Genomic DNA, 24,962 nt, shown 5'->3' with positions numbered 1-24,962 from the left:
ACACTGAATGGTCTGGTGTCAAAATGCCATTAAGCATCGCTCAAATCATCTCTCTCTGGTTCCTCTTATCTGCACTGCAATCACACCATTTCCTCTGGTAAATGGCATGTTGTTGTTTTTATATGTCGTAACCTTTTTTGCTTTATTTAATTTATTTTCTTTTCCTCTTCCGTCCTTGTTTTATCGTCTTTCCCGATCGTTCCCTTCCTTTTGTCCCGTTGCTCCCGGCTCTTGAACCTCACGCACCTTGTTCCCTCATGGCGACCCTCCCCGTCCCCCCTTGTCCCGGTAAACCTCTCCGCGTGTGTGCGCCCCTTCTGGTTGGAGATTGCAGAGTGCACTGTAGCCCCAGTTGCAATGGAGGACAGTGACCATGAGGCTCAACTCTTCATCAGACGAGCATGACTCCCTGCCCCTGCCTCCCCCAATCACAGCAGGGACCGTGATGCTGAACAGGTACCAGTGACACCCCCCCCCCCCCCCCCCCCCCCCCCCCAAGAAAAACCTGAACTCTCATTAAATCCCCCCTCTAGTGGTAGACTTTATGTGATTTAGTCAACTTAACCTGTTGAGCCTCGCCAAAAGCAATACATAGATATTTTTCATACAGACTAGTATCTTATAAGTTCTGCCCCGTACTTTTACCCCTCAGCTCGTACACAGGGGCGTAAACATAACATGAGTCACAGTTCGGGCTTACTGCTGAATTTAAATTGGCTCATTGCTTTCTGAGGACCACTGCATAATTTACTTTGTGCTCGACTAGCAGGGAGACTTTAGTTTGTGGTAACTATAGTGCAGAATATGCACAGCATCCTACACTTCAGCTATGTATCCTCTTACATTTCATTTTTAATTTTAGCTTTATTTCTGATAGCTTAGGGTGTATAAGAATCAGCTTATGTACCCTAATGCCTGTCCTCTAATAACAACCATAAAGAAAACCTTCTGGCCTCACATTAGCGCTGCAAAATTTATGAAGTGCTCAGCAGATTTATAATCCATGATGTAGGAAAAACTCACTCTCTGCTTCCATTATATGCATGTCCACGTGTCACAGCTCATTCAATATTAGTGTTATAGTAATGAAAGAACACACAAATACACCGAGATAGACGTCTGGTGTTGTTGCTCGCCTAAGATGATCCATCCTCATTAATGATGATGGACGGTGATAACCAGCTGTTCCTTTCATGTCGCATTATTTTATGTCACCATAACATATTGCGACCGTTTCTAAAAGTGTTCATTTTCCACCCTCTGGATCTCGATTCCCTTCCCCTTCCACAATGAAACCTGAACTTTCCACTCCGCCCTGTGTTTTTTTGTTTCCACCCGTTCCTCCACCTCCGCCTCATCCGCCCCCTTCCACCGTGGTGTCTCTCTAGCATTCAAGCCATTCAGACGACTCGGAGGTGGAGAACATTATGCAAGACCCTCACCACCAAGGAGGGCACGGCCAACGTGACCACACACACCACCACCACCATCACGGCCATGAGCCCGATGACGCAGACGGGGAAGCTGAGGGCGAAGACCGCCCTCAGACTCCGCCACATCTGCGCCCCCCTGTGGCAGGCCGGGCGGAGTCGGGTTCGTGTTCAGAGCCCAGCGTGCCGCAGAGCAAAAGTGTGGAGTTTGACTTGTCGTCAGTCCCCAGGCCCAAGAGCCCCTGGGGCCGATATGACCCGTACAACAATAACGAGGTAACGCTGGGTTAAGGAACCCCAGACAGGATGAACAAGATCTGTGTGGTTCAGTTCTGCTGTGGAGGCGATGTTGTTTGTGTGCTGATGGAGAAGGTTCAGAGGATGTGACTGAGCTGTAATATGTTGCTTTATGTGCTATTTAAAAAGGTAGATTTGTGCTCATATTCCTCTGGTGGAATAGGTTGTGATTAGTGCTGTGAGATGGTAGTGATGCTTTTTCATTTGGTGTTTATTTCAAACTTTTGTGGGAGTGTTAAACTTTTGGAGTGGTTGATAACAGAGCTGTGTCGTTCTAGTGATATATTCAGGGTAGTGTGTGCTTCCCTGATGTATTATTTCATCTTTCTGTGTGTTTGTCAGGACCAGGACAAGGAGTACGTGGGTTTTGCAACGCTGCCAAACCAGGTTCACCGCAAGTCGGTGAAGAAGGGATTTGACTTCACGCTCATGGTGGCAGGTAAGTCCTCGTCTGCACATTAGCAGACATTTGATCTTAAGCCCACCTTCTGCTTTGAAGAGACTGAAAAGACTCCGACCTTGCTCTTTGCTTCTTTGTTGTTCTTCGTTTGAAGGGGAGTCTGGCCTGGGAAAGTCCACCCTGGTCAACAGTCTCTTTCTCACAGATCTCTATAAAGATAGGAAGCTGCTCAATGCTGAAGGTGAGGGAGACACAGCTTTTGATGTACTTTTGTTTTGTTGTTGTTTTATTGAATATTTGCCCGACAGTGGTCTTGTTTGTGTCCTTTCCCTAGAGCGCATCACACAAACAGTAGAAATCACCAAACACACGGTGGATATAGAAGAGAAAGGTGTCAAACTGAAGCTCACCATCGTGGACACGCCTGGGTTTGGGGATGCTGTAAACAACACAGAATGGTACATGTCAAACTTCTTTCAATGAAATACCTGAAAGGAAAGAAAACGACCATTGCCTCCGAGACTGACCGTCTTCGTGTGTTTCTGCTCTAGCTGGAAGTCAGTGGCCGACTACATCGACCAGCAGTTTGAGCAGTACTTCAGGGACGAGAGTGGCCTCAACCGCAAGAACATCCAGGACAACCGCGTGCACTGCTGCCTCTATTTCATCTCACCCTTTGGTCACGGGTATGACAAATCCCTCGTGCTCTCCTAGGGATTAGTTAGCCTCCTCGCTCTCTTTTATCGCCCCTAATAACGAGGAATGTTCACCTCTTCCTGCTGCAGTGGTGACGTCTGTGCTGCTGGCATTTTACATCAGACCAGTGACGTTCCCTAAATTGCATGCATGCTAAGATACAACTTTTTATTTCCTGCACAAACACATAAGTATTCAGTTTTATCGTAAATCTCCAGTGTACCAGTATTTACTTGCAGCGCAGTCAGTCCCATGAGTTGTTAATGCGGTGGCCTCCTGCCTAGAGTTAAAACAGCTCTCAGGTGAATCTACATCCAATGCAGAACTTTCACTCTAATCATCTGGTTGTGCTGATGTGGTGCTTTTTGCCGCAGTTGTGCACATGCACTGTTCCACATCACTGTGCTCATTATAGAACCAATTTGCTGTCAACCTTACAGTGCAGTGATGGAGAAACTGCCCCCTCTGTTGATGAGCGTCAGTCATTACTCATTAGAGATCAAGAGGTCACTGAGAGAGCAAACCTCTGCCACCGCTGACCAACAAGAGACATCATCTTATGTCTGCAAGTCAATGTCTTTGGGCTGCCAGCATATACTTACAGTCAGGCTCAAAACTAACGTTTTTATTGGCAGAAGAACAGCTTGATCATCACCAAGATGCATTATTTGTCATTTGTGGACATTTATGGAAATCTGTTTTCAAGATATCTCACTGATGGACGTAGTGTCGGTTCACTTTGAGGGTGTTGTGTCTCACTGTACTTTACGTGTGTTTCATATCTCCTCCAGCCTCCGGCCTTTGGATGTGGAATTTATGAAAGCTCTTCATGAGAAGGTTAACATCGTCCCCATTTTGGCCAAAGCAGACACGCTCACCCCTGCTGAGGTCAAGAAAAAGAAATTCAAGGCAAGGCTGCCTCCCGGTCACTACTCACAAACTCTTCATCCCTGAAATGAAACCGTCGCTGCTTTTACAGTCAAACTGCGTGTTTTCACTCTGTACTTTGTCTGCCGTCTGTTTCCCCGTAGATCCGAGAGGAGATCGAGCAGTACGGTATCAAGATATACCAGTTCCCTGACTGTGACTCCGACGAGGATGAGGACTTTAAGCAGCAGGACCATCAGCTAAAGGTACGAGCCAGAGATGCCAGAAGTCTTCAGGTGAATCAGAATAGACTAATATCAAGTACATCATTACACATTTTCTGATTTCTGATTATGCCCAAAAATATTATGCACAACATATAAACCATGTAACACAAGACCTTGGAAGTCAGTCCACTACTGACTTCACAGTCTTGATGAGTCGACTGTTTTTAGCTCTCCTGGCATCATACGCTGGCAGCAAGGACACACTCACTGTGCCAGTGTTTCTCTCTCTCTTTGCCTCCGTCCTTGATAAGAGCGCCGCGTTAACGGCAGCAGACGAATGGGAATAGAAGATGGAAGAATAGAGATTATGAATATGAAGTTATTTATGACAAAAGATATGGAGTGGAGTCTGGATTTTTAGGAGTAATTTGAGAGTACGCAGCAATGAGAAGGAAAGAAAAGGTGGCCGTGAGGAGGGAAATGTGGAGAGGTAAAAAAACGTAACAACAATAAACACATCTGCACTGCACCACTCACTGGTCCAACCTGAACTCATCTACGCCCTCCCCTGCCAGATTCCTTTGAAGCGTCATTTAAATTTTTACGATGCTTTTCTGTTCCCCCAACAAGGAAAGCATTCCCTTTGCAGTGATCGGCAGCAACACAGTGGTGGAGGCCAAAGGGAAGAGGGTGCGAGGCCGTCTCTATCCCTGGGGCATCGTAGAAGGTAGGCCCCGCCCTCATCCTCCATCACAAGTTAAAGTGTTTTGTACATGTTTAGTCAGCGTTGTCTGCATGATTCAGTACCGGCAGTTTATGAAGAATGCTTAATATGTAGTTTAAATTGAACCCTCGCTCTCTTGCTCTCTGCAGTGGAGAACCCGGCGCACTGTGACTTCGTGAAGCTGAGGAACATGCTCGTTCGCACACATATGCAAGATCTGAAGGACGTGACCCGGGAGACTCACTACGAGAACTACAGAGCCCATTGCATCCAGAACATGACCCGCATGGTCGTGAAGGAGCGCAACCGCAAGTACGCTTAAACTGAAGCAAAGGGGGGTCCTTTACAGACTGTACTGAAGTGTAGAAGAAATACTAGACACTTTAATATCAAGAGATAAGTAGACATTTAAAGACCAATGTTTTTGAAGAGCAAATCGTTTAAAATTATGGATTTTTTTCTCTCTGCAGTAAACTGACCAGGGAGAGCGGCACAGACTTCCCCATCCCCGTGGTGCCCGGAGTGGCTGACGAGACAGAAAAGCTCATCCGAGAGAAAGACGAGGAGGTACGGCACGCCGAACAACAACCAGACTCGCACCACCAAAATGATCACGAGCACGAGTCTGAACACAGTTCTGCCCACCATGAGCCCTCAGAGCCTCAGTCCGACGCAGAGACACACCCAGATCAGAGAGATCTCTCTGATGAAGCCTTCTGAGTGTCTGTAGCGCGCTCATGTATTTTTAAATCCATAATCTTTCTTTGAAGGATCATGTTTTCTGAGGCTGACAATGAGTAGCCTTAAAAAACATGAATTGGTGTAACTGTACATTCGAACCCCGACTCCCCTGTCCTTGCAAGTGTGCAGCCTTTGGCCCTTTGAACTGTGGGTAGGAAAAGAACAATGTCTCATAATCCCACTGAGGGTTTAACCCTGCACTGGTAAGAACTTGGTCCATGGCAGCTGCGGTGCATACAAGGAACTAGTATTGTTAGAAGTCAACAATCATTTTTACCCCTAGCAATTATATTTAAAGGCTAAATAAATAGTTGTACAGGGTGTGAGTTTTCATAGTAACCAAAGAAAGCCGATGATGCATCTGTTCATGGTGAATGATCACAATCGTTATCCCCACTTCCCCACTAAATCTATTTATTTTGTCAAATAAAGACGTCATTTCTTTCAAGTTGTTTTTTTTAGTTTTTTTTTGTGTGTAACCAGCATTAAAATCTGGTTAAACATGACAACAGAGCTGCAACAATCCATTAATAGGAAGCGATTTAAAAAAAGAAAAAAAAGAATCGTTTCAATCATTGCAAAACATTTCATGTTTCCAGCCTCTCAAATGGGAGAATTTGTTACTTTTTCTCACCTTGGATTATAATAACATGAATATTTTTGGGTAGTTCAGACAACAAGACATTATTCAAAATAATTTAGAATAATCACGGTAATAACGGTGACGCTGTACTTTCTCACTATGTGTTGGGAAACTGGACAAACGGAAATATTTTGTCCATATTCGACACGTACTGTACTACAGCAAGCACACTCACGGCACAAGACTGTCTGTGTTGTTTCTCCTTCAGTTTGGCTGGATTCCAACAAATGTTGAGATAAATCAGAGACAACAAATATTTGAATTTGAGTCTTTTGACCCCCCCTAAAACCAAATAACCCCATGTGATAAACTGATTAACCAGATAGTACATTTTACTGCCTTTGTAATACACTGTCGTGTAGATGAAGTGGCAGGTGGAGGAGGCAGCCGTTCAGCACAGGTCCCGTGATGTAGAAAGAGCCGTCTATTCTCCCGAGTGTTATTGATTTGTCCGTGCACTCGTGTGTAAATAATTAGCCTGTATAAAAGGTTGACGCCCCTTAGATTGCACACTGCCATTATTGCAACAGTAGATGTGTAAACTTGTGGATGTGTCGAATCGAACTGCGGCGCTAACATTCGTCTCATCTCTCCTCACAGTTGCGGCGGATGCAGGAGATGCTGGAGAGGATCCAGGATCAAATGCACACTCAGAAAGAGGGCTATTAACACAGGACAGCCCCGCGTCCATGTCTCTCTGTTACTGGGATTTAAAAAAAAAAAAGAAAATGACCCAGGAAACCTTCATTCCTTTCTAGAACATTGACGTCCCTTATGTGTCCACCCAGCCTCCACTCAACCTCACCAACAGCACGTAACACTTGGATCAAGGACCTGCAAGGAGGTGGTAAGATGTTGTGCAGCTTCCCTCTCTCCTCTCTGACATTACGGCTCCATTGCTGCCAAAACACTCGACCCTCCACTCCACTGTTTTCTGTTTTGTCAGAACTTTTAAATAGTTTGTTTGAATAGACTTTAATGGCGAGAGGGGGTGGAACATGTTGTATTTAGCCACATGATCACAGGGTTATTCTATTTTTACATCTGACATGAGGTTTACATGTGGTGACATTTTTTATTTTTTTTTGCATACTGTAATAATTTAATTTTCTATACTACACTCATACATATTTGTTGTACTGCTTCTCATCTTTTATGTGTTTTATTTAAACTACACAGCTTGACATTATGTCTGGATGATTGTTTTATATGTATTTCCCTTCACCTGAGGTTCTTGCTGGTTGATTTGGTTTAATCTTAATCTGAGTTTAGATTCAGTTAAACTTTGCTTCATCAGTGTCTGCACGTTTATCACAGTCGCCACCTCTGCTGCCTGACAGCATGGATGTTAGTGGCTTCACTCAACGTTAGCCGGTCTTAACTCAATGCAACGCTTACTGTTCTGATTGCCATGTCAGCATTTAAAATAATCCACCTTTTTTACAAGACAAAAGAAGTCTATTATTAATTGCAGAATTCCCCCAAAACAGAGTTGTTCAGAGCTGATGACACCTGTTAGTCGGTAGAGAGGATTAGGACTTTGATACGACAAGACCCTCTGATTTGCATGAGACGAGTGTGTAAGGCGACGCTTGCATCAAAGGCCATGCAGTGTATTTATTTTGTTTGCCTGTGTTGTGTGAAGGTTTATCAAATTGCAGATCAATTTAGTGATCATAAGGTTATTTATGGGCAATGGAAATATGTAGCTACTTGATTGTTGGGGAGAATATATTGAGAGGAGGTGGAGGACATTTTTTATTTTATTTAGTTTGGTTATAATTATGTCCAAGGGATGTCAAATATTGGATGTGTGCTTAGCTTAACGTTTACCTTCACGTAACCAAAGCCAACAATGATGAACTTAATTGATTTTCCTTTTCAAAGTGCAAATCTAGTTTTGTATTGACAAGCTAAGAGTAATGAAAAACATTATGGGTTGAACTTGATTATTTTGCTAATCGTTTCTATGTTCCGAATATAAACCGATGCATTGTTGTGTGACCTTTGTTATGTTAAAAAAAAAAGAAGACATTCCTCGAGCTTCTGTCCCGGAGTCAGGTAATACTTTTGTTTCTGATTATAATTTTTTTATATTAAATTTGTCTTTTGTTATCCTACTTTTTGGAGTATATTTATGTAATAAATTTATAAATGAAGAAGACGATATGTACAAATTCTAATATCGTAATAAAAGATGAATATAATTCAAAGTCTCCACCGGGCATTGGGTTTAGCTTTTATGTTGTGATAATGTAAGCAGAAATTAATGCTATGAGTTGATTTTAATAAACGAGTTTAACCTGTAACACATTTTAATCAACTAATCCTACATGACATTTTCCACCATTACACACTGTTATAAGCGACCGTTAGGACAACTGGAGGTGTGGCTCCGCCCCCTAGAGTGACGCTCACTAACGGTTGTAGTTAATTGCTAATTAACTAGCACCTGTGGCTCATTAACTGTTTGAATACATTTTTCTAGATCTCCAGAAACAAATCTGTATATAACCAATACTGTAAACTATAATGAACTTCCTTTTAGCAAAATGCTTTGAGTGAATTTGATGCGTTGTCTTGGTTCAGACGGCGGAGCGTCATTCATGGTGGTTGTACTCCACTTCAGTGTAATTTGTGTGTTCTTCATCGGGATTGGTTGATGCCTTTTATTTGCCGAGTCAAAGATCAGAAAAAAAGTCCCTCGTGTAAAATTAGCGGTCTGAGTGAATGTACTCCTAACAAAAACAATGGTTTGAAAATATATATATTAGAGCTGAATTAATCCGCCCCAGTGTGTAAAGGCCCTAAAACTGGTTTACAGCTGTTTGTGTTCATGTAGTTGCATCTGCTGCCCTCCCTCCCTCTTCTAGGAGTTTCAACATACTATATTATGACTTATTTATGTTTTATTTCGACATATCACTTTTTGTCTTTTATGACTTATTTCAACAAACTATTATCACTTTATTCAACATACTATACTATGACTTTTTGCTGTAAAATTGTCATCAAAAAGTAATGGTATAGTATGTATAGTATGTCATAAAAAAGACAGTAGAATAGTTAAAAAAGGCAGTTTAATACATCATAGAAAAGATACTATGACTTTTTATGACAGACTATAATATGATACTGTTAGACATTTTTTACAACATACAATACTATGCCTTGGATATACTATATTTTACATTATATTTTAATGATATACTATAACTGTAAACGTAATATCTTTGGGTGTTGGGTTGTTGGTTGGACAAAACAAGACATTTGAAGAGGTCATCTTAGACTCCCTATAAAAAAAATATCAAAAAGTGAAAAATGTCCTTTTAGTTTCTCAAACGATGAATCAAGAAAATGATCGCCTGATTAACTGATAATTAACCTAATGTTTAACTGCAGCCATAAATAACGGTAAAAATAATCACTTTGTATTGCTGCAATACCAAAAAAACAAACACGTTTTGTTAAAAACAACAAAAAGGCGGCTCCAGACATTTGTAAACATGATACAATTTATTAAGTATATTTTTTATAAATTTCTAATTTTACATATTTTTCCCCAGCTGTTTACATGATACAGTTAGATCTAAATGCAGCCCAACATTTACAGGCTATATACAACTTAAACTTTCTCCATAGGGAAAACACACAAGTATATCGTTGCTTCTTCAAGTATCTGAATCCCTGTTCATTTGTACACATTTTGTTTTGCTACAATATGATTTGTTCGATATCATTTGCATAAAATGAGGGTGAAAAAAGCATTACTTTATCTCTGCAATTATTTAGTCAAAAATAAAATGAAGAGTCCCTGCTTCAATCATATTGCATCAGAACAAAATTAAAAAACAATTACGGGGAGAATACTTTCCACAGCTAATATCAAGGTGGGACGAGGTCTGTGTAGTCGCTGCCCCCTGATATACACCACTGTACATGGTCCCAGTTGAAAAAAAACTATATTGTCAAATACCAATATCAATTAGTCTGAACATAAAAAGCTATTCTCCAGATGAAACAAGCAACAGTAAATCTTAAAAATACAAAATCAGTATTAAATGTTACACTTTACATACACAAGATACTTTAAAGTAATCGCATTTTTCTTTTTTTTAAAAAGGGGAGGGCTTAACTTCTGCTGAGCGCACTACTCCACATCCTTTCATAGATCAGTACATTCAGGTTAAACAAGGAGAACTCCGCATGTTGCTGTTCTAGCAAGTGCTACGCTAAACCGCTGCTCATTGAGAGACTATATAAATGTTCACAGTGCTAGCTTTGGAAAAGGATAATCTTGAAAAAAAAACACAAAAAAAAAAACACACATTGATTGGATTTATGCCAGCTGTTGAGATCACTCTATGCCGATCCAAACGCGTTATGGATGAACAGAGCTTCAACTCTGAGCAAAACAATCCAACATTCCTACTACAACTTGTCGAAGTCCGCAAAGCACGACAGACGGCACCGCTATATGGCTCCTTTGCTTTCAAGATCATCACTAATCAACACAGTCATGGCATGCTTTCACAGCATGCAAACACACATCCTACGGCCATTTGCCTTGCAAGACAGCAAAGAAACACACGTAACTACATTGTATGGACCTGTTTTTTTTTTTTTTTACGTATTCACATTCAAAACTTCTGAACACTCAACTTCCCCCCCCCCCCCCCCCCCCCCTCACCTTGTAAGCATCAGAGTTTGTATCTCACACGTTTAGTATTTAAACACACTACTGTGTTGTGTTTACATTTAGGGGGCATCTAAAAACGGATTATTTGGCAGAAATATTTAAAAAGAAATCAGCAGCTGTGACAAAAACACAAGTTCATCCTTAAACTTGTGAACAGCCGCCAGTAAGTTTGAAGGACAAATACTACAGATAAGTAACAATTTGAGTGTCCAACACTAAAAACCAAACCCTGACAAAACGGCATATTCTTTTAATTTAAATGGCTGTTTTAATGATATCCATCGGCATTATACTTAACTGGAAATGTTTTTTCTTTCCATTGTCACAGGGATAGTAGTATTAAACTGAACACATGCAGCCAGCAGGGCGCGCTATTGCTGTATGCGCAGTCACTGAGGACTGCAGCGTCTGCTCAGGATGCAGTCCAGTCCGTGATTTGGCTCCAGCCCTGCAGCCAGTGAGCCTTCTGCTGGAGAGGAGGAGCTCCTCTAAATCACATTCCCAACGTGCTGGTTATGGCGGGTCTAGCACTCTGATCCTACACTGTCACAGGCTTCACAGCCCAGTGTCGCCTCTCGACTACATGATCTGCTGTCGGTTTAATCCGCAGCAGTCACAGTGATAACGGGGAGCCAGTACCTTTATGAACGCTGTAACAGGGTGCCCACATGGATGCCGTACTTGCGTAGCAACATTTCCCTCTATGAAGCAGTTTCTGCAAAAGCTCATGTGAAAATAAATGCTGCTCCATTATCTGCAAGTGAGGGTCTAATCATCTGCCCATATATTGCCACACACACACACACACACACACACCATGATGATTTTCAGCCATGTCCTAAATTCAAGATTTCAGGACACCGTGGTGGACTAGTATGGAAAGAGGTTTTGTTGAAGGAATGTTCCTGGCTTTACATCAGCTGCGATGCTTCTTGATGATAGTGAAACTCTGGATCAGAGGTGTCCAGCAGCTCTCCCGCCCTCACTTTGGGCGCGTCGGTGGCCTGGTCTGAGGCCTGTGGTTCTCCCCTATCGAGGGGCGTCTCCGTCTCCCAGCCTTGGTGGTCCTGTTGGCCGTGTTCAAGCCAGCTTCAGAGTGCTGATGGGGAAGGACGGCATGGTCACCATTGTCACGGGGTTGAGCACCGTCTGACCCACCAGCTGTGGGTGGTGGGTCACCATTTGGGTGCTCACTGCTGTCTGCTTGCCGACAATGGCGGCAGCTGGTTGGCTAGTCGCAGTGCCGTTCATGTGCGGGTGGGCGTGGTTCAGCGTGTGGGTGATGTGACCGACCATGGCCGACTGCGTGACGGCCACCGGTTGGGGGTAGAGGGCCGGTAGATGCTGGCTCAGGTGAGCCACCGGGTGCACGGTGATGTGGCCGATGGGTTGGTGGCCGGGGGCCAACTGGACACTGCTGGTGGTAGTGGATGGAGCCAGGTGGGCGATGCGTTTATGACCCCCTCCCTGGATGACGTGGTTGACCGCTTGGATGACTGAGGGGTGAGACACTGAAGCGTGGGCAATGACTGTGGGGTGTAAGCTGGAGGCGGTCACCATGTGTGTGTGGGTGGGGATCAAGGGCTGACCGGGGCCGATGCGAGTGCTGGATGTTGCGAGTGCCAGTGGGGCTGCAGGCTTGGACACCGGCTGATGAGGAGTCACCGTCAGCGGGTGCAGCTGAGGCTGGTGCAGAGGGACTTTGTGCTGGATGGAGATGTGTTGGGTGATGAAGGAGGTAGTGGCGGGTGTCAGGGTCGGGGCCTGAGTAGGTATTGCAGTCTTGCGCAGCTCAGGTTTCATGGTTTGAGGCACGGTGGGTAAGGCAGTCTGCGCTCTCGGCGCAGTCTCATCTTCCAGGTCATCCTCCATTATGTCTTCACCTTCTGCCACAGCAACAGATGAAATAATTAGATCAGTATTATCAGATGCAATGTGATTTCTGCAGTTCATTTCATTTAACTAACACCTACATTTAAAAAAAAAAAAAAACTGTTACAAATGCACATAGGATTAACATCACTTAAAATATATTCCTAATATTAACACGGGGGCATGCCTTTAGGCCCCCAGTGATCCGACCCTGACTGAGTCTACCTGAGGCGGTTGAGGTGGAAGCCTGGTCCTCCTCCGGCTGTACCGTCTGTCGGAGGACACGGTCGATTTCAATCACATCCATCCACTGGCTCAGCTCGTTCTTCAGCTCTGCTAATCGCTGCTGCGTGGCTATCTTCTCTCTGGCCAGTCGCTCCATGTCGTGCTCGTACTCCTTTTCTTTCCGCTTCAATGTCTGAAAGAGAAAGCAGAAGATGGTCAAACTTTTAAATCATTAAGGTTGTAAAATTAGGTGAGTGGCTCCATGGCGGCGTGAGCTGCCAACTTGTCACTAGTTTGTTTTTTAGAGTGCGATAACCGGCACCAAAATAAATCCAGTCTTTGTAAAGCGTTGCTTTTGTTGACACTGTGTCAGAGGATGTGATTTAACTCTGCAGCGGCTCTCTGTGACCCAATTTCCTTTAACCCATCAGCTGACACAAAGCAAAACAAAGTGAGCTGGACTTCTCCGTACACGGCAACAGGAGGAAGAGTTGGAGGAGGAAATGTAGGAAAACTACATCAAACTTCACATGCAAATCAATAAAAGAAATGTTGAGCAACAACCTTAACTAGGCCAATTCCCAACCCTTTTCCCAAATGAATAACTGCTGGCTAAGGTTAGACAGGCAGCAGGGTCGAGTTACGCCGTCAGGGGATTTGTGTTTTGAAATTGAACACTTCATATAATTTATTACATGTCATGCTCAGCACGGTCAAAGTATCCGAACACAGACTCCGGCCTCTGTGGGAGAGGCTCAGGGAAATGACTCTCTGTACAATCTGTTAGCAGTAACCTGATGACACGGGATCATAAAGCCATTTCCCCAAAGGCTGGTTAGTGTTCATGAGTGTATAGTACATGTGCAAGTCATCTTGTGTCAGAGTGCTGGGTTGAGGAAAGGGTGCACGTGTTGTGCTTGGCTATATGTAGAAAGATTTCCATCAGCGTGGTCTGTGGAGTGTACGTCTACAGCAGTGACTCGCGACCCACCCGTTTTCAGTGGGTGGCGGGCCTTTACCTGAAAAAAAAAAAAAAAAAAAATCTTGTGCTTTCATTTTGAAGGGGATTTTTTATGCAGCGGAGTTATTCACACTCCTTAACAGTATTTAGCGTTAATGCCTTGTAACGCTAATAGACACCGGCCATTTCACAGTATAGAACAGGGGTCACTAACTGGCGGACCGCGGTTGTTTCCGGAACCAGGACCTAAAACGATAAATAATTGAGAATTATTAAATTTTGACGAAGTGCTTCTATTTTAACCGGCTTGGACTGCATGCTTGGACTGCATCAGTCACACAAACAAACACAAACTCAGAGGAAGTCCGGTTCACATATTCGTTTGGCAAAAGATAGAAGACACGAGAAGACCGTGATTGAGCCCAATTAAATCCACATTAATGAGACGTTTAGTCTGGTTGAATAGGTGAAGAATTCTATTTTTAATTATCGGCCAATACTGGTGCATACTGAGAGGAAAAACCAACTCTATATATCTGCAATAAAATAATATCGGCTTGGCAGTCTAGCTCTGCTTTAAGTACTGGTTTTATAAATATGAACAAACACCAAATTAGAATCAAAGTTGTCTGCTATGTACCTCCTTATGAAAGTGGTCGAGTGCTTCTGGAAAACCACAAGAATTCAAGTCTTTCTGAGTCACACACGCACGCACACACACACACACACTGATATTCTAACAATAAAGTTATATTTCAGTTGAAGCCTGGAGAGCAGGACTGATGAGATACTCCACTGAACAACACGCTGCACACAAGGACACAGATGTGTATCTCAAGACCAGCCTTCAACAGTCAAGAGGAGCTGATGATTATCACACACATCAACACTATCCTCAGTCTCAACAAACGATGGACTGAAATGCCCCCCCCCCCCCCCCATCTTTGGTCGTCATGGAAACAAGAGGAAAAACCTCCTAATGTTTCCTCGGTAACCTAGAGGACCATGCACACCTTCAGGTGCCGTTTAGTTCTCTCCTAAATAGTGTTTCAGCATGCAAAGATTTCTGTCACAGAATAAAATAAAAGGGAAAAGATGACTCACACAGAGAACAGATCTTCTTAAAAACAACGCATCCATCTCAGAAATGTTGTCAGCAGGGCAGAATGAAATGGTATTAAGAGCGTAAGAAATATGGGTCACGTGGACCGAGGGCTGGCAGCCTCCCTTTTACACTCGTGTATAAAGCAGGCAGCTTTAACTGTGCACGCCACCAGCTATGACTCACGGAGAGAAACGCTCCACAAACACAGAGACCCACTGAACTCTCCCCGTCACAGTGCTGATGGTGGACAGAGCACCGCCTTTGGCTCTTGAGAAGCAGCAAGTCTGAGATTTACCATCTAAACCTGACAACCGAGTCCGTCGCAGATGGATCCCACATCACCCCGTTAATCACGTCACCAGGGGGCCGGGTACCTTTCGTCTCTTCACACATGAGCCTCCGAAACTCCTCCGTCAACGGAGACGAGGCCCGACCTCGTCCTTATTTGACTGTGAAACTCTAGATCGGTACAGGGGCAGAGCTGCAGTATGTGTATGTGTGGGTGTGTGTGTGTGTGTGTGTGTGTGTGTGTGGAAGGTAAACACTGCTCAAGCGCTGTCACAAGCAATGCGAGTGCTGAGCACATGGCCCCACAGAGAACGGAGGAGGGAGGGCGGCAGATAGCAGGGGATTGAAAGAGAGCAATACAAGCTGTACTCACTGACTCACTTTTGCAGCAGATGGCACAAGGCGGGTTTTTCTTAAAGGGCCAGCAGCACAGGAGGCCACGTTGCAGACACGCTGCACGGCCTGGATGACCGATCAGGCTTCTGCACAGGTCTTGTGACAGTGTGGTAACCATGAACCCATGTCTCACTGTGCCTTCAGGCTGCAAGGGAGGACTTCACATGGTGCCCGAGTTCAACAATAACATGCTTGTCTGTGGAAAAAAAACAACCCTACTTTTGCACACCGCTCCTCGGTGTGCAAGCCTGTGCTGGTCATAACTGACCTGATTACCTCATCATGGCTGAGGACCGGTCGATAGTCCAGACCATGTATAAGTACACGAGTACTGTGAGGCAACAAATCTGCACTACACTGTCACATGGCTGCTGTTATCACATAAAAGACAACCCTGATGATCAAAATATTTTCCTTCTTTCCCCAGAAAATCATAATTTTCCAAGAGATAAATACTATACATGCTTATGTGCCACAATGAGTAACTTACTTAGAAAATGATAATATCACATATCTACCCTCCACCACTACTCTACATTAGGATTTTCCCCACCAGATGGCACAACACGTTTCAAACTGGCATTGTGGGTTAAGCAGTGGAGGAACAAGTTCAGTCAGCGATGAGGAAGGAAATGAAGCGCGCGCGGAGTAAACTGAGCCTCATGTTTACCGCTCCATGTTCCCTCCCTGCTGCTGGCAGCTAAAGCCCAGTGCAACAGCAAGTCCTGCCTGTTGCAGTGCTGGGGGGGGGGGGGGGGTGACGTCACGCAGCTCAGGCTAGCCATGTGCTTGCTGCTCATGTGGCCTTAAAAGCTCAGACAGGCAGGATGTAGGGAGGAAGGAGAGGAGGGGAGGAGCTCTTCATGCATCGAGGCTTATTTTTACAGCCACGGCTTTCGCAGCACCACTACAGGCTCAGGGGAAAGCCTTCAGGAGCGCGATGTAATACCGTTTAACGTAAAACAAACCAAACCCCCATGTTCAGCTCTGTTTACACGAAAACACAAATCGAAAACAGCTAAATCTATTTGCATGTAAGGTTCCTGGTCAATTAGTTGCTGGGTCATTTGGACTTGAAATGGAATGACGAAGTGAAACTTGAATCACGTGGCAGTGTTAACACCACCATGATTGCACATATTCAAGTTGACAGATGAACAGGCAAGACAAATCCAATGTGATGCGGAGCCCAAAGCCTCACTTGAACTCAGTGTTTTTTGTGAACGGGCTGCTTCTCTGCTGCCAAAAACCGGAGGAGAGCGAGGACGGGAGTGTACGCAGGCAGGACACACGCCTGCACCACCCATGTCGAGAGGAAAGTGTGAACACGCGCTTGGTTTTGGCTTCCCGTCACCTGAACTTCCTTTCTTTCATATCCCTCGTCCAGCTCGGCTGTTGATAGGCGGAAAGGAGAGGCAGGTCATTCTGCCAGTCCAGCACAACACTTTTAAAGCGGTGTTGCTTCATCGCACAGAGAGAGAAGGGGGGGGGGAGCTCTGCACCCACGCTGTCCTAGTTTCTCTCAGGATCCACACGCAGAGAGGAATAACCAGACTGCTGCTTCTCAGAGCATTAAAATCACAAGCATGCTGCTCTCTGCTAAATTTACATGAGTAAACAGTTATATAATAATAAGAAGAAGAAATATGTACAGGGTTGGTTCTTTCATAGAGGCCTTAAAAGCTCATCAGTGTGCACACCAAATAGCCCATTACTACCGAGCATAACCAAATACGGACTTCATTATTCTGTAAGCCAAACATCAAGCCCCAGTCGTCACAAGACAAATGGAAATACAACTAGAGACCACGTCGCGTGACCCATCGTAGAACGTGGCTTTCACTTAGATTACAGTAACGCACCTGCATCGTGCACGATTGTGATGCGACAAAATCTAACGACAGGCAGAAATATATACACCTGTCAAAGTACTCAAAGCCGGTTCTGTGGTAGTTCCCACACGTTGCCGTGATAACTCAAATGTCTCCGTCGCTGCTGGTATTAAAAACAACTCGTGTCTCGTGCCACCCTACAGTGTCCATCTACAGGAGAAGAAGAGAAATGACCCACAGCCAACACTATGACACACTCAACAGCACAGTCGGTCTGAAAGAGTCAAACTAGGCCAGTGGTGGACCTTTGCACCAGCTGTTTACAAGCAGGATTCCTGCAGGTGAGTCATTGGCAGACAAAGGCATATGTTCTAAATATCAAACAGTGTCGCTTAAACATGGTAGGACTGAGGTTTGAGGTTCCACATTATAGAAGGATCCAAACATAGAAACACAGAAGGCAGGAAATGCAAGAGAGAAGAAGAACATGACTGACTACACGTAATAAATAGGGAACAACGATTTTAAACTTCTTCGGTCAGAGTATTGGTAGTAAATGGTTATTTGGGACAGACAAAGACTACACTTAAGAAGTCAACCCGACATCTTGTACTCTGTGTGCTTTCAAATCCAGTTCATCCCTGAAGAAGCACTTGAACACAACAACAAGGACTGTTTTTGTGAAAGCGGGACACACATAATAGAATAGTAATAGGAGCATGGTTTGGTGGAATAAAATACACCCATACGTCACTACCTCTTCAAATTCAGAGCCGATCACGCAAACCCTGAAAATGACAGTCGTGATCGTGCTTATATTACAAAAAGGAGTCGTTTCCTTTTTTTTTTTTTTAAACAAATTCCTCTCCTCTTGGAGAAGAGACTAGCTCATATTGCGGTGTGGCTTCAAGATAATGGACGCTCTCCCTGGTTTAGTACTCATCGAAAATGCAAATCAACTTGCACGAGCAAGTCTCGGCAAGATTCACAAACACACATCAGACCGGCAATGTGTCATCCAGAGCAGGTCGCTCATCGCCACGCCCCCTTTAGGGGGAAATACAATCCTGAGCTTCTACTTTCAACAAACTGGTTGAATTAACAACGCGATGCCGAACAGTTGGCGTGTAGTTGGTTGCACCAACATGACTCCAAAAAACCCACTGATCTCCGATTCGTTCCACTGCCATGTGCATGTCATGCTTCAAGGGGAAGCTATAACCAAGAAAAGATTTGGATCGTCGCCACAGCTGTGCTCCCTTTTTGAAGAAAGAAACTCTGTCGCATATGGAGGGCAACAGGAAGAAAAGACAAAAAGCTGTTGTGTAGCGGATTAACCGAGGCTTTGAGGCACATAAATACAGTATAGCAGCGTCAGCCTATGGAGCAAACAGTTGTACATCAACAGTCAACACATAGCTTAACTTGAGACAATCAAATATCTAAAAGATGTCTGGACAAGCTGTATCCATCGGCTGTGTCTGACGGGGGAAGACTGAAGAGACATGTACTGCCAATGCTCAAGTTCAGGGAATGTCACAAACATATATGTATAAAACTAATGTTTGTTTAAGAGATAAATGCATACGAACATGTCAAAATTACAATCCGAACACGCGTCAAATTGACCGTTGATACCTCTCGGGTCTTCGGTTTTCAATCCCCCAAAATGAGCCGATCTGAGGTATTTGATGAATGCGGTACACAGGCCGAAGCTTCGAGGGTGAGTTGATGGAATATTTTGTTTGACCGTGGATAAAATCAAAGGTATAGTTTAGTTGTTTAGCTCTAGGTCTGTGCCGGACACACAACAACCACTCTGTACTAGCGACCAGGACTCGTCTTACCTGGATGTATCTCAGCGCACTCCTCAGCACGCTCAGATTGGAGGTCTTCTTCTCGTCGATGTTGGGGATGTTCTTCTTCAGCGTCTCAAAGCACTCCTTCAAATGTGCTCGTCTGACGGACACAAAACAAAGAGAGCAGATTTGAGACAGCGGGAAATGGCTGAGCCACACCTGGCTTCATTTTTATCAGCATATGAAAAACACAACAATATTTGCAATTGGTGTTCTTAACTCTAAGCTCAGCATTGAAATTAAACTGCTACAAATAAACAAAACAAAAAAGGCACCAGCCGGTTCCGGAGACAACACACTATGTAACTAGTACAATATTATTCAAAGGTAACAGTACAAATAAGCTCAGATTGCGCTCTCTTTTAGGAGGCCCTATGGGAGACAGGTTGAACCCACCTGTTTTTCTCAAGCTTGTTATGCACTTCTCTTGTGCCTGCCCTGTAAGAGCACAGATGAGAGCACAGTAAGAATTTGGTGTTTAAAAAGGGCAATGTGACAAGAATAATCTAAATCAACCAAAGAAGAGTTTTCTTGTTGTTGTTTTTTTGCTAGCAGGTAGTTTAGTTACAACGTATCAAAAGATCAATAAATGTTAATAATGTAACAGCTCCACAAATGCTAACTGTTGCTCGTTTCTCTCCATTTCAGATCATTACAAGGCGAATGTTTCGAGTGGTTTTAGGAGGCTACAGGTCAAATGTACTATACTTTATACATCTTACACACCGATATACTGATAGACAAAAATTAACAGATCAAATAAAACAACACCCTGTTGTAGTCCTATTTCAGTTATCGTGTGAACAAGTCTATAGACGTACCCTCCCGGCCTCTTCTTGTCTAGCTGGCGGCCGTCATCGGGAGGACTCCCCCGGCTGAGGGGCCCGTTCTGTAGAGGGGCCTGCTGGACGACGGGGCCCGGCTGAGGGAGTAAGGTGTGTTGCTGGGGCAGCGAGACGATGGAGCCGGGGTAGCGCTGAACCAGCTGCTGGTGCGTCTGCTGCTGGAGTTTAGTATTGTTAGTTTGGGCGATGAGCTGTTGGTGGTGATGATGGTGGTGGTGGTGGTGGTTCTGCATCAGCTGCTTGTGGTTGGCGGTCAGCACAGAGGCCGGGTGGTCGGGTTTGGGTTGTGGAGAGCGCGGCAGAACGGTGGCAGCCGGAGGGGAGAGCGCGGCGACGGGCAGGGTGGGGGAGCCTGCGGGGTTGGGGGTGACCACAGGGATGGGGATGACGGTGATGGGCATGGAGGGGGGAGGCAGAGAGGGGGGGACGGGCACCGGGCGGCACTCCTCCGCTTTAGAAACATTGTTGATGTGGATCGTCGAGTTGTAGGTCACATCAGAGCGCCTCTGCTCCGCCAACCGCTCCAGGTGTAGCTTTTCCTTTAGGTCATCCTCTGTGGAAGAAACGAGGCAAAGTCATCACGCCGGCGGTGAAAACACCGACTCTGTGTCGTGTGAAGGAGCCACCGACAACAGCAAAATGCCTCAAAGCTGCCATGTGGTGGGATGCTCTACTAACAGGGTCAAGTTTTCATAAGCGGCCGACAACCGAATGTCATCATTTATTTGACATTACTGCCGTGGGACAGAATTTTCTGTGCTTCTTTGTTTAAGGCTAAATGTTTTAGATTTTAATGCATTTTCTTGTGTCTTTTTTTTGTTTTAGTGCCTCAAATGTGTGTGTAATAAATACTAAATACTGTTCAAGCTTCAGGCACACCCTGAAAGAAGGTTGTTGCTCTATTGGAGGTACATCTTGCTGTAATGTAATCCCAGTCACAGTCCACTGACCAGGTCTTGTTGGAGAAGTGGGAGCACACATCTGATCTACATCTCTACTAACGGAGCCCCCACACAGAGGGGGCCCTCACCATGTCCCCTATGTCCAGGACACAACACGCTGCATGTTGTGAAGAGTGTAAATAAAAACTTCACTTCTGAAACGGCCAATTTAAGTAATCCCAAATTTATGTTCAAATCTATTTTGATATAGAGATATATATATATATATCTATATAACCATAATATCAACGACCAAACTGAACATTACAACCTTCAGCTACCTTTTAGTAACTAGTGTTGGTCATTTGGGTTAGGGTGAACCGTTTGTAAAAAAAATAGAAGTATTTTATGTGATCGATACTACTTAATATTTCCCCGTGTGTACAGTGAGTAGACCTCAGATTACAATCTGTCAGAGTTGTATTGGTAAAGCAGTTAAGAGTTTAAAGTTCAGGGACATTACCCCCTGGAAGAAATACCTTTCCCTAAAGCTTGGCTGAACTATTACTAAAAAAATGCAAATTAGATTTGATCTAAAGCAGATATATACATGCATAGATTACTTTCTGTCCATACAGAAATACTTGCAAGGACAACGATGCATCTAGTACCGCTCTTAAGAACAATTGAATGGCATCATATTCAACAGTCCCACGTGTCACCATCTGCTGCACGTCTATGTTACGTTACCCTGAAACATATTTCCTTCAAAGTACAACAAAGTAGAAAAAGAACAAGATGTTCTGATTACTGTGCCAGACAGCTTTCATAAGACGTTGAACGTCCCGTTATGAGAGACCGATCAGATTGTGGCGCAGAAACACACTAGGAGCGCCTTTTTCTGAGAGTAAACGTATGAAGCACTTAGAAAAACAAGAGGATTTTCTATAGACATTATATAACTGCAGCACATAGAGAACCACTGCCCTACTTCTCTCCACACAGTGACCTGCTCTACAGTAGCAGCATGGCGGGAGGAGCTGGGAGAGACGAAACAGGAGCTCTCACTCCGAGCCTTCATGAAGAGCACAAATGCCTCCATAATAATAAAAAGGTGGAGAACTGCAGGCCTTTTTGCAGAATATGTCCTGCTTGCTAACGGAGTAGCATTTTGGCTTTCTCACACACACACACACACGTCTCCTTAATGTCCTCATACACGGTTTTAGGTACAAGGTGAGCTCGTTTACTGCAACATGCCTAAAAGGCATAATTGGTTCTCCTAATAATTGGTTCACGAGCTTCACATTTGAGGAAGGAACACATGATAGAAATGTTACCGATGCTCAAGCGGGGCGATTGACAAGAGCAATTTAGGGCGTGTGAAATTGGCGGTGTGTACAGATTACGGTCCATGTGTGAGAGGGGTTTACTGTGGACACTCTGCTCTACAGGTGCTGTTAATGCAGCATACTATGCTTCACTGGCTTTAAATCATCTCAGCTCTCCTTCAATCAATTTACTCACAGACGTGTGATATTTTTGTAAGGATCTCATTTTTCTAATGCTAGTTCTGTCGTGTACGATGTGCATTTCTGAAGGTAACGGTTACATTTCCAAGTGGGTGCAATATTGAAGAATAGAGCTTGCATTAATGTCACAGTGTGGAAAACTGTAGGAAGACAAGAAGGTATTAAACCTTTGAAAAACATGTGTCCCTTTCTTTGTGAAATCTAATTGGTAGTAATGTGTATTGTATAATATTTGCTGTTAGTATAAAACTAAACTATTGTATAGTAACAGTACAAACAGTACACCATTAGTCTGTAGTGTTGAACTGGGAAACACTGCACGTTTGTTTTAGCCACTGAGTCGTTATGTTTGTCTTGTTGGTAATCAAACGGCACATTTTGTGTCAATCCCACCACTGTAACACCGTTACACTGTTTTGTGTTTGTTAAATCTTTGCACTATTGTTTAGTTAGTTCATTTAATATTATTCTATTTTATTGTATATATTGTACATTTTTATATTTAATATTTTTTTACTCTGTTATTTTTATTGCTTTGCTTTACCTGAACCTATAAATGCTGCTATAGATTAATAAATGAATAAAGTACCTATCTAATCCAATAGTAGTGACGCATCTTTTTCACAAACGATCTCTGGGAGGGGTAGCCCAGCACGCACGTGGTGAAAGGGGCGGGGCCAAACCCCCCCATGCTGTTAACATATGAAGGCGTGGCTGGTCGGCACACGTCATCGACAGACACTCAAAGCGCTCCAAAAGCGACTGAAAGGCCAGGGAGTTTATGTTTTATTATTATTTATTCATACAAGACACAACCGACCAGACTGAAACATGTACTCGGTGTTTACAGCAGCACAACGCTGCACACGTTTACGGGAATGATTTAAAGGAATCAGATGCATGAAGGGGAAGCCTGAGAGACACTCGATGTTAGGTCATCATGTAAAACGAGCTCGGCATTCCCTGCGCCACCGCCCTTCATCTCCGCATGTTTTGGTCATTTGACTTTTAAATGTCTCGAAGCAGCGCGTGAACTGAAGTCCGTCACAAATATACCGAGAAGCAAAAAACAAACAAAAAAAAAAAAAAACCCACAGAGAGAGAGAGAGAGAGAGGGGACTTTACGGTGCTGCGTGCCGCTTTATTGTTGTAATAACCGGGTCTATGCTGCAGCTTTCAATGCAGTAAACCCCCGACACTGCAGCACTATGTTTATTATTAGCTATTGTGGACACAGCTATGGTTCCAGGTGGAAACACAACAAGAGGGGACTAAATCATGCACCGCGTCTGCACACCACAACCAATATGAAAGTAAAAGTTAAATGTCCCCGATTCACTCACATTCCGCTCAGTAGTCGGTCATATTTATATTTAAGAGCAGAGAACCCGTGATGTGCATTTTCGTGATGAGTTAATGAATGGCGCTTATAAATCAGGGTTTGTCTGTAACTCAGAAAATTAAAGAAAAAAAATCACTGAATTGTTGAGTATTTTACAACTGCGATCTCACGGGTACGGATGTTGTATATATTTAGAATAAAATCCAACTTACCACGTGCTTTCTGTTGTTGCTGGGCTTGCAATTCCAGAAACTTGGCCGCTTCCAAAAGCGTTTCGATGCTCATTTCTGTCCAGTTACAAACACTCTGCGGCTTCTTCTATTGCGTTAAAAGGCGACGAAGCGAATGCACTACAGGGAGAGGGAACAGACGAGCGCTGGAGGGAAAAAACAGGGTAATCGGATACCCCCTCGGTAGGAACTCTACCACTTACGTAGAAGAGTTACAAACAAGATGGCGCTCAAAGTAGTAGGAACAAATAAGGTTTGTGAATCACGCACAACCGTATGTAACCGCCCACAGGACACGGACACGCTCCTTCCCACAGAAAACACGGAGCTACCGCGGACTGGATTAACAACCGTGTTACAAAACTCCCAAGCTCCAGATATGTGTGTAAACACACACACACACACACACACACACACACACACGTTGAAAGTACAACGCGTGGTGCTCAATGCGTGGAAACGTTAAGAGACTGACAGCCGTGACTGCAGCTGATTTACATCTCATTGATGTATTGTTCAGAGGGAATTATTGTACTTTTTTACTCCACTATATTCATGATTACTTTTGTCACTTCGCAGATTTAGATTAATGCTAAATATAATTAACAAATACATGATGGTTACATTAATGGGTTGATTACTATCAAATCATATATTACATAACTCTGAAATGGGGCGTTCAGCATGAGTACCTTTAGTTTTAGAACTTATACTATGGTACTTTTACTTACAATTGTATGCACGGCTGTCACTTGTAACAGAGTATTTATACACTGTGGTATTGCTACTTTTACTAAAGTAAAATATTTGAGTACTTTTCTCACCATAGGGCAGGATATTAAGGCAATAACTGCAACTTCATTGTTATAA

The 24,962-nt window shown here is 43.9% G+C and overlaps 2 protein-coding genes across 9 annotated transcripts; one reads left to right on the top strand and one right to left on the bottom strand.

Annotated features, from left to right (window-relative positions):
- The first annotated feature begins 2,141 nt into the window (after nucleotides 1–2,141).
- Nucleotides 2,142–6,775, top strand: septin4b (septin 4b). 7 transcript variants are annotated; one of them, XM_076100887.1, is made up of 10 exons: nucleotides 2,142–2,166; nucleotides 2,282–2,368; nucleotides 2,462–2,585; nucleotides 2,679–2,813; nucleotides 3,615–3,732; nucleotides 3,855–3,956; nucleotides 4,548–4,644; nucleotides 4,791–4,917; nucleotides 5,154–5,208; nucleotides 6,626–6,775. In XM_076100887.1, exons 1-10 carry the CDS (start codon nucleotides 2,157–2,159, stop codon nucleotides 6,692–6,694), a joined length of 924 nt encoding a protein of 307 aa, XP_075957002.1. In that variant the 5' UTR covers nucleotides 2,142–2,156; the 3' UTR covers nucleotides 6,695–6,775. The 7 variants fall into 7 exon arrangements, with proteins under 7 accessions (XP_075957002.1, XP_075956999.1, XP_075957000.1 ...); XM_076100884.1 differs by having other exon boundaries at nucleotides 4,791–4,923; nucleotides 5,109–5,208; XM_076100885.1 differs by having other exon boundaries at nucleotides 4,791–4,941; nucleotides 5,130–5,208.
- Nucleotides 6,776–10,701: 3,926 nt separating this feature from the next.
- On the bottom strand, nucleotides 10,702–24,309 carry mnta (MAX network transcriptional repressor a). Of its 2 annotated transcripts, XM_076100749.1 has the most exons (6): nucleotides 24,075–24,309; nucleotides 20,084–20,660; nucleotides 19,659–19,700; nucleotides 19,251–19,362; nucleotides 12,822–13,014; nucleotides 10,702–12,610 (listed from the first exon to the last, which is right to left on the bottom strand). In XM_076100749.1, exons 1-6 carry the CDS (start codon nucleotides 24,145–24,147, stop codon nucleotides 11,805–11,807), a joined length of 1,803 nt encoding a protein of 600 aa, XP_075956864.1. In that variant the 5' UTR covers nucleotides 24,148–24,309; the 3' UTR covers nucleotides 10,702–11,804. The 2 variants fall into 2 exon arrangements, with proteins under 2 accessions (XP_075956864.1, XP_075956865.1); XM_076100750.1 differs by lacking the exon at nucleotides 19,659–19,700.
- Nucleotides 24,310–24,962: the final 653 nt, after the last annotated feature.

This window comes from Anarhichas minor, unplaced genomic scaffold (genome assembly GCF_050575085.1).
Source record: "Anarhichas minor isolate MPS153535 unplaced genomic scaffold, ASM5057508v1 ptg000026l, whole genome shotgun sequence".
Lineage (NCBI taxonomy): Eukaryota > Metazoa > Chordata > Actinopteri > Perciformes > Anarhichadidae > Anarhichas > Anarhichas minor.
This window is presented reverse-complemented; position numbering and strand designations above follow the sequence as displayed.